This window comes from Argopecten irradians, chromosome 5 (assembly GCF_041381155.1).
Source record: "Argopecten irradians isolate NY chromosome 5, Ai_NY, whole genome shotgun sequence".
In the NCBI taxonomy this organism is placed as follows: Eukaryota; Metazoa; Mollusca; class Bivalvia; order Pectinida; family Pectinidae; genus Argopecten; species Argopecten irradians.
Window position 1 is genome coordinate 39,090,882 of NC_091138.1, and position 10,268 is coordinate 39,101,149.

The window sequence follows — 10,268 nt, forward strand, 5'->3', positions numbered from 1 at the left end:
TGATTCCAAACTTCGTTTTCAACTATACTGAAATCAAACTATTATATTAAATTACATTGGTGTAATTGGCTCTGAGCTTATAAAGTGGCGGTATTCGAGGTAAAAAAAAGTCTTATCTAAAGATAAATTAATCTGTGTGGCCCTGTTAATGTCTTTCTACTTTACGTTTTGTTTCCGTGGTAACGTTTCCATTACAGTCTGTTCGTTAGTTGTTTACGGTCGGAATTCATTGTTTTATGCCGTTATTGTCTGGTTTCTTTTGTACATGATTTTATTGTATTCCAAATGGCTAGATGTCGGATTTAACATTACCTTGTGTTCTGTGACTAAACCATTTTGATGGCTACCCTCTGTACTCATTTGATCTTTTGATCGTGTACTTAACACCCCCTCTCCTCACCATTTGTGTATTGTATATAGTTCTTGTGATATGACATTACTATAAAAGATACAAGAATGTTTATTTAACGCTATATGTCTTGATTCTGTACATTGGTATACCTACATAACTTAAAAACGTAACTTAAATACCATCAAAGAACTTTGCACATCTTAGTATTACATATCAACATGCCGAAAAATAGAAAGGACTAGATTAGACCATATATATAATATCAAAAATATTGTTAAAATTGAAATTGAACATACCAATCTGATTTCTTAAATTTTACACATTTTGCGTTGTTTGTTTTTGCTCGCCCCTTCCATATTTATATTTGCAGTCGTTGTCGTTTCTCTGTAAAGCATATATTTTCACGTTCCGAATTTTTCCTGGAATGGTGGCTCATATTTCCTGAATATCTCCTGATTTTTTTTTAATTTTTCTACATTATTTCCACATTTCAGGTTGTGTGTGAAGTATTCGCTGTTCTCATCCACTATTTCGTACTGTCAACATATTCTTGGTTGATGAACGAAACGTTTAATCTGTATACAACGGTAACATACTCTGCACATGCGCAACATCAGGACCTATCAGATTCCGGTTCCTTTCTGCGTTACACATTTTTAGGATGGAGTAAGTAAATACTGAGTATATTCTTGACATTTTGACATTTATTGACTTAGAACATTTACCTGATTAATGAAAAGTGTATTTGACATGTTTTTTGTTATTGTTCTTTAGTTCTTCCTGGAGTATTTGTCGGTGCTTTTGTGGGGTCGCAAGGTGAATCGTACTACGCTAAAGATATGTAAGTACAACATAAAGTCTAGAAATAGATTCCCCATCAACCATCAGTACAATGTTATCTTATATACATCCTCAATATGAATAAATATTAGTTAACATCGTAATTGTGTAACAAGCGTTCATATGGAAGAAATTTAAATAACGGTAGCAAATCTTCTTAATCATCTCGTGATCATTAAAATGTTTTATTAGTATACCAGAATTAAGATTATGGATATTTTGATGAATGCATTTAGTTATGATGACATGTTTAAAACAAATTGTATAAATATGATGTCTACGAATGGTAATGCAAGCTAGAGGCGAAACCGAAATTTAAGACGAATGATTGTGATAGGTGATGGAAGCATGAGATGAATAATTTTGATACAGTGTGTTGTATCTGAAAATAAAAAAGATACACAAAAAACTCGTATTATTCCACCGTCTTCTGTTGTCATTTTTTCATATATATGTAAAACTCAGTCCTTACTTTTCAGTTATTTACCTGAAATCAGCTAGCCTCATCTTGGAATATAAAACGATGGAATGATGTTATTATAGTTATGAAATGAACATATGATTGTATGTTTGCAGTGAAAGCTAGTATGAATGACTGCATTGCTTTAGTAATAAAGCTAATTTTGAAGTGGGAAAACAAGTATTTGTGGTCGTGGGCCAGTATTTCTGTCATTGTGTCTGATCTTAAATATACTAAACAACTTTAAACTGCCAAAATTACAAAAGTAAAATGTATTGATTATGAAGATTTTAGCCATTTTCGTCTAAAAGTAAGAAAAAACATTCCTGTTTGTACTGTTCAGTTATACCTCACTGCATGTATTTATCGAGTGCCAAAAAAGTATGATGTCTCATCGTCACCTTTCTTGACTACTGTATGTTTATTGTAGGTGTTGGATCGCCTGGGACAATCTCTGGTTATTTGTCGGACCAACTCTCGGTATAGTCACGGTACGTATAACACTATACTGTAAACGTACTTATTTTAGCGGGTATCGGGTCGGGCCAACGCTCGGTATAGTCACGCTACGTATATAGAGATAAATGCGTCCAACGTTTGCGCTAAAATATGGTTACGCTAATCAATTTTTGTCGTTGATGTAGCTAGTTGTGCGAATTCACCACTGCGCTAGCACTTATCTGCTCTTAATTAATTTTACACTATGATTCGATTATAAATAAGCACTTTTCCACTATTCTGCAGTGTTGTGAATAAATAAAAAAACAACAGGTAATTTATTTATTAATTCATAAAGAAAAACAAGATGTATTGTAACTATGATTTAACTATTTTAACTAATTAAATACACAAGGTGACAGCATTGAATATACATTAAATAATACCGTAAATACAATTATTGATATGGCGTAATTAATGAGGATGAAGCATAAATTTGAAAATATAACGATACATTTACAATACATATATCTTTCAAATAGTTTTAGAGCGATATTTTTATATTTCAGGTGGCGATCATGGTATTGATATTAACAGCGAAGGAACACAACGAAAATTCGTACACTAAAAGTGAGAAAACCAATAAAGTTCTGACGTAAGTGTTCAACAGAAGTAGAAGTAGAATGAATCATATTGCGATTCATTTACAATAAGACAACTTGTTTTAAAATGTGTTTTGAACGATATGCGAGCATCTTTTAATTACTCTAATTTTAGCAGTACGTGTACCTTTTATGCATAGCTTAATACTTATTGATACCTTAAATAGACATTTTGTCAAAATTTCATCAAAATAGTCAATTTGGGTCAATTAAGGAAAAACTGAGTGCAAGTTGAATAACAGACATGATCTGGGTTATCAGTCTCCCCTCCCCCCTCCCCCCTCCCCCTCCCGCCTCCCCCTCCCCCCCCCCCCCCCAAATCCCCAACATACACACATATAGTTTTATAAGTGTTTGTTTATTCGTTTAGAAACATTTGACTTCAGGATGATCAAGTATGCATTTTAAAAATATAATAAAATCAAAACGTTGCTATACCCCACCCACCTGTGCAACGAGTAGTTGGGAAGGGGGTTATATTGAATTGACGTGTCTGTTTGTGTATGTATGTCTAAAGAAAATTGTTTTCATGACAACTCTAAAAAATTATTAATAAATTTCAATGAAACTTAGCAGTAATGTTGTGGACAATGTTGATGTTCATGTAGGTTTTCGTTTGCCAAAATTTCCATTGCCATGACATCAAGATCACTAGACACGGGTATTTTGCAGAAAAAATCTCAGATACTTATTCCAAAGGTAATGGATAATTCCAAAATGTAGATTGGTACCCAGACATATCCGCTTTCCAAAGCTACAAAATGCTGATATGTTCCAATACTCCTGGAAAAAACCCAACACAAAGATAAAATATATACGTAATAGAAACATTCATAAAAAGATCCAGCTTTTGGTGGTCTGCTTTACCAACGACACAAATGATAAAGTATAACGTGATATCAATCAGAAGTAATCTAGCAGATAGGTAAAACACGATTTAACCGCAATTAATGTCCATAACCTATAGACTGAACGCATGATCTAACTCTGCAAAAAATGTCTGTAAGGAGATGTTCCAGTCTAGTTCATTCATTATGAGGCTGAAGAGTTGAAAAAAACTATATGCCGGGGTTTTTCGCTGTGCGTTCATTATACATCAGCAAAATATTTATGCATGGACGCATTTCAGTTTTTACTCTGTTATTTTTGTTGTTGTTGTTAAAATGATAGTTTCGCATTTCAAATACATTATAATGTAGTTTTCATATAACCGGGCCATTGAAATTTGTACAAATAGGCAAATGTTATAAAAACTTAATGCATTTTAAGCAAAACGTTTTCCTTCAAGTTGTTGGAAAGTAGATTAATATGTCATAGTTTTATAATTCTCTTATATGAACATTGAATACGTGTCGTTGTTGCTTAGAAATAGGTAAAATGGAAAGAAACTGTCTAGCGCGTAACAGGCATAATAATTCTAACATACTTATATATGCTATGCTTCACTTCTTGGTTTTGTAGGATACAGATGAAAGGAATGTGGACTCAGATTATATTGGTTACGGTTAACTGGTCGTTCGCCTTCCTGTCTCTTAAGATGCACGACTCCATCATCAAGTATCTGTATGCTCTAATGAATGTTTTACAGGTATGGAACTTTCTATATATAGAACCGTGACAAAAGCTTGATAGAGTTTTCAAAAATAATTTCAAAATCAGTGTCCAATGAACTTAAGTATGGCATACAAATGGAAAAAAAATAAAAAATTGAGGTAGGCTAACTTTCAGCTGTAAATGTTAAAGGGACAATTCAGACTAAGACAACATTAAAATTTGTACATATATATAAAAAACCCAGTTCTAATGCAAACTAGATCAGCCGGTTTTACTGTGATATGCCAGAAAAGCCCATGGTGGTGAAATGCGTATGAAAAGTTCAAACTCGCTCGCTGTCCGCCATTACACATTGTGGTCGAACATCTTGTATGCTGAACCCCGTCCCTTGCTCGTAGAGCAATGCAACTTTTGTCTAGAACTGCTCAAATCGTTATGACAGTAGTGTACTTACCTTACTAGGTGAACTGTCTTGCCTAAAAATTATTTTATCACCTCCTCAGTTGTTATGTAGAACATTTGTTTGACGTGCGTGACTTTGGCTCTGGTATGGGTACAGCGTACATATTGTACCTGCTTAATCGCATTGATCAACGATTTGTAATCACAGTGGTATCAGTTAAAATACTAAACTATGATGTGGAATTTGTCAATATTTTATGTTATATGTTTCATAAGAAATATAGAACAATACATTTATGCCATATTTTGCTTCTTGGTTATGTAAAAGAATTAGTCTGAGTGAATTGTCACTTTAATATACATTGTACAGTAAAACATGCTTATCACGAAAACGCATACCACGAATTCATGGTTATAACGAAGTCGTTTTTATTTCACGTTCAGTTTTCTATAAGTTATCTATAATAAGTGTAAAACGAACTATATTTATAACGAAGTGGTATCGGAGGTCCCGAGAGGTTCGTGGTAACCGTGTTTTACTGTATACTGTAGACCAATTTATCTTCTCGTACAAAATATTTCGCATCTTCGCTGCTGTAAATCAACTATATTTCGAGTGTCATATACTTGAGCTAATATCGCGATTCAAGTAAATTCGCGAAGGTTTATCTTCAGGTATTAATATCGATTTCATATTTGATACATTAATTCGCGATTAACGGATTTTACTGATAATTGTGCATTCATTTGTACATGTACGTTTATATTAATATTGTCGTTACATTTGAATTCGCGTTTAAATTAAGCGAAACTATGTATCCCACAAAAATGAAATGATTTACAATCGGTGAAACGCTCTAGATATTGCACGTGTCCTCAATATGTATATCTAATTAGACATTTCTGTAACAATGCTTCCATCTTGTGCATTATTGAAGGACTTGGTTTAGTCGCAAGCTATTACTACTATTTGTATTTATTTCCAGGCGATGTTTTTCACAGTATTTAATCTTCTCCATGAAGAGGTGAGTAATATAGAAGTATTTATCGATTTTGGCTTGCATTTGAAACGAGTTTACTTGTGACAAATTATAAAGCATTTTAAATAATGCATGACGTAAATCTAAGGTATTGAGAGAAGGAGGATTAGTTATTATCTTACAAGGGTTATAAAGAATTCACTTTAAAGATAAACTTTCTATGTAGAACCTTCTATAAGTTATTTAAAAAATAACACACTCTCAAATCACTCTGTTGTTTTGTTGTAAGATGTAACACATCCTTTATAACCTGTACATAATCTCCCAAACCAATCGTTGTCAGAATAACATCCCCGGTTGGAATTTGATATTCGTTGTCAATTGGCGTGCGTTCGTGTTATTCAAAGGAAACACAACACATACCTAAAATTGCATCGCTTTCCTAGATGGCATTAACTAACCGACAGATCATAAAACAATGAGAAATCAAACAATACAAAGCGAAACTAATTGATTATCTCAATTCCCTTAGATATTGGTACACGAATGAAAAAGTCTGTCAACAGAATATCCTATGTCCTATTCTGCATTTGCTTATTACAGAGTTATCTGCCCCTGTGGGTAGGTATTGATTGTGACGTCATGTGTCTCCAAGCGTAACGTCATACTTTGCGAAGAAAACGACATGAATTGCGCTCACACAATAATGACGTGACAAGGGATACTTAACCGCAAGGGAGCTTACTCTGTAATATGTATAGACGGAATATCAATTGTGTTGAAATAAATAGTGACATTTGTTTTGGGTACTAGATTCCACGTCCTATTAACATCCAGGGTTATTTAAGGGCCATATGTGCATTTGGATACGGTGTGTAAATATATATATATTGGGACACTGCGGTATATTCGTGGTGTGTTTCCGTGTTATAGTTGAACAGTTGACCCTTTTATACTGCTATCTCATGCCAGCAAAGAAAGTGGTTCAACTAGGTAGTAAAAATGTTCCTAAATGCGAATAAATTATCGAGAGTTAGTCCTATCTTTGAGGAAAAATAGTTCGATTCGTCCAATTGACTTATATCCTTGCAGTAAATACTTTTTATCGTCTCCATTAACGTGGTGTTTTTGTACAGATACGAAATGTACTGAAGGCCAACGAGAAGCTTAAGACCTTATCTACCCCAGGGATCGACCCGGAAGTAGATGAACGCTCTATTGACTCATTTGCGTCGACACCTCTTGTAGAGAAGGTAGGTATCCTTACCGTGCAGTAGACACGTAAGGATCCAGTCTCCTCTCTTTGTGAAATGTCTGAACTCTCAATCAGAGACTCATTTCCATTGTCCCTTGAAAGAAATACATGTATGTATTTCCATTGTGTTTTATTAACAGTATATATTGACATATTTATGTGAGTAACAATGCAATTACGTTGCTCTTAGCAAGGGTATTTGCCCATTTCTTTTATGTAAATGTTATTAATACCCTGCCGGTGAAACAGTAGGGGACTATAATGTTTATCTCCGTTGTCGGTCTGACTGTGTCGTCCGGATTTAATTTATAGATGATAACTTGAGAACGAATTGGTCGATGTTTATCAAACTTCACACAATGGTAGCATATGAAAGAATACAGCTGGGGATTGAATTTGGGGTCAAAAGGTCAATTACAAATGCCACTATGGTCACTGTTACTAAATATAGACTGTTTCACAACTTTAGTTTCTGGACCACAATAGTATTTTTCAACCTCCATGTAATGATAGCATTAAGCAACAATATATAGCTTGTCATATATAAGCAAATGTAATTGACGGCAGGGGACATGCGTTACTTGCAACGCTTACTGTATGCTTGTTACTTTTGATTCAGAATAGTAAGGGTAACTTTTTCTAATTTCTTTTCATTTTGGAGTGGATAGACTAATTATAGAAACAATTTATCGGCGAAACTGACCTTCCTTTCAGATGAGATTAAAATGGGTTCCTCTGATATGTCACGTTGCTTTTTAGGACATTAAAGACTCCCTACCTTTGGAGAAAAAACGCGGCGGAAGAGAAAAGAAATCTCAGATCGAGGCCAGTAGTGAGGAGGAGATCGAAAGGGAGGGATCGGACTGTGAAATGATCACCAGTCTATGAGGCCCAGAATATGATAGAGACATTTAGGTTCTGACTACAAGAACTATGGTATGTTCATACCATTAACAATGCCAATCCAATGCATGTTCTAAGTACACTGTTGTGTTATACTGAAACAGTGGTAACTCATTTTTGTGCGATAACGTATTAACCCTAGATTCCTCACGCGTTTTACGTGAGTGAAAATAATTCTCCTATGAGTTTTGTTTCAAATAGACACTTTGTACCAAATATTATAGCCTTGTTTCTATGTATGAATTGATTATTTCAAAAGTGTTTCTATATTTTGAAATGTTTTAATTCGTTACACTTCAATGTAGATCTCGTGACAGTCCTGTATCATATATCACATGACCTGTATGTTTTGCCTAATACAATCGATTGTGTAGCTACATTTATTTACAGATCTATACTGTACAATTAGTATTTATTTGTACATTTGTCGCATGGTTATGTTAAATCTTAACCCGGTATTCACATGATACTTCCTGCCAAAATCAGTTTTCTTAATTGATGCGTTTGTAAATGCATAAATGATAGTTGATACTAAATACATGTATATACAGTTTTTCACGGTATGCAGTGCAATCGTAAAGTATCACTCTCCCAAGGTCTGTAGAAGAAACTTTGTAAACAGTATTTCGCTTAATCATCATTTACCATAATGCTTTCACCGTGAGAGGAGCTTCACCCCAAAATTACAAACGGTTACAGTTACATGAATACATACAACGTATGTGATAGGAGTACAGGGGTATATTGTACGAGATATGTTCGTATTGAGGTTTAGTATAAATTGTCATATAATGTATATTTATAGGATTGGTCTAGTTACCTGTTCATGAATTTTAGTTAATAATAGATGAAAATGATTAGTGTCGCTAGGGTAGATCTCTTTTCTGAAATAAATAGTTAAAATTGTGTGTTAGTCAGTGTTAAAACGCCACGTAATCTAAAGCTACTTGCACGGTCTGTTACGTGTTAAAATGTGATGTTATTAACGTTTAACTGCACCGATTGGGTTACGGTTTGGTGTGCCATACCCGCATACAATTCTTTGCATTTTCGATGCCTTTCAAAATTATATCGTTTTTCGGTCAACTTCGAAACTGTTTATTTCCGGGAATATATAGTATGCTACTGCAGGGACGGTGCACCAAACTGCAAAAACAATCAGTTCTTCCTAATTTCAACACCTGGTTTTTCCCCCAATGTTATAATTAGTCTTTGGTCTGGGTTTATGACGAGCTAACAGATAGACCGTGACGTAGGTTTGTAACAACATCTATTAACCAACAATGTCCCATTGATCTCTAAACAGCTGTATACTATATTGATCCGGGTATGTGTTTTACGCTGGGGAGAGAAAGTCAGCTTATGTCAACAAATACACTATTTACTTTTGTGAGCATGCTGTACATCGTAAAGGCCTGGCTAGTGCCTTCAACATTCTATATCGCCACAAATCCATAATGTACTAAGCATTTGTAGCCAAAAAAGAAATCACAACGAGCATACTTTATAAAGTCAAACCTGTCCTCAAATACCACCAAATAGATCAAGAACATGATGTTCTATAATAAGTGTACATAGGTCAAAATGAGATGAAATAGCTAGGTCGCTTGAGCCTGAAGAAACAGGCGGTCTTTATAAACAGGTGGTCGGTAGGTTTTACTAAATTGCATTTTGTATCATAATACCCATAGCTAGTGTAGAAGATATTATATCACGTGTTTTCTTCAGAATATTGCTGATACATTTTATATTGCAAAACATGAGAAAACCATTATGGTTACAATTTGATAACATGTCTGAAAATAACATGATCATACTTGATACATTGATAGCTTATTCCATCTATACAATTAATTCAATAATGTTGAATGGTACTTAATGCCATATAACAATTTTGCATTTGATTCTTGTACTGCGGTCGAGTGAACAAAGTATTCATCATTGAGGTTTCTTGTGATATTTTGTTTGGAGATGAATGTTTTGAATGTCAGCATATTAATTTGAACGAATCAAAATGTTTGTGCTACTTAAGTGAGAGTAAATTTACAGGTGTGAGAAATTCATGTATGAATACAATTGAACATGTAGTGTGGTGTCCGCTCTATTCATGTGTATTAGTTAAAACTAATCAATATATTATAGTTAACTGTGTACATCATAAAGAATCTACAGCAAATATTGATGTACCTATGAAGCAAGAGTCCTTACAAATTCTGCGTCCTGCTGTGTGCTTTTTCGACTGTTTTGTTTTGTGATCAATTGCATCATACACGTTATGTCATTAGATGAATTCAATAAAATAAAGAATTGCGCATTTTTATTTCCTTGTTTATTAAATAATTACTGTTATAACCTGTCGATCATTTTACTAGGCCAAGATGGCGGAATGGTTAACGTTCTACCACTGGTTCTGCATATCTTG

The 10,268-nt window shown here is 34.2% G+C and overlaps 1 protein-coding gene across 2 annotated transcripts in view; it reads left to right on the plus strand.

Moving 5' to 3' along the window:
• The window catches only part of LOC138323799 (cadherin EGF LAG seven-pass G-type receptor 1-like), a 47,662-nt gene extending 37,504 nt beyond the window's left edge, over positions 1 to 10,158 (plus strand). For both annotated transcript variants that reach the window (XM_069268646.1, XM_069268647.1), the window contains 8 exons: positions 847 to 1,018; positions 1,127 to 1,193; positions 2,083 to 2,143; positions 2,660 to 2,745; positions 4,214 to 4,340; positions 5,695 to 5,733; positions 6,825 to 6,941; positions 7,703 to 10,158. In XM_069268646.1, coding sequence (XP_069124747.1) covers positions 847 to 1,018; positions 1,127 to 1,193; positions 2,083 to 2,143; positions 2,660 to 2,745; positions 4,214 to 4,340; positions 5,695 to 5,733; positions 6,825 to 6,941; positions 7,703 to 7,831 — 798 coding nt within the window. In that variant the 3' untranslated portion in view covers positions 7,832 to 10,158. The remainder of the gene's footprint in view (positions 1 to 846; positions 1,019 to 1,126; positions 1,194 to 2,082; positions 2,144 to 2,659; positions 2,746 to 4,213; positions 4,341 to 5,694; positions 5,734 to 6,824; positions 6,942 to 7,702) is intronic.
• The last annotated feature ends 110 nt before the right edge of the window (positions 10,159 to 10,268 follow it).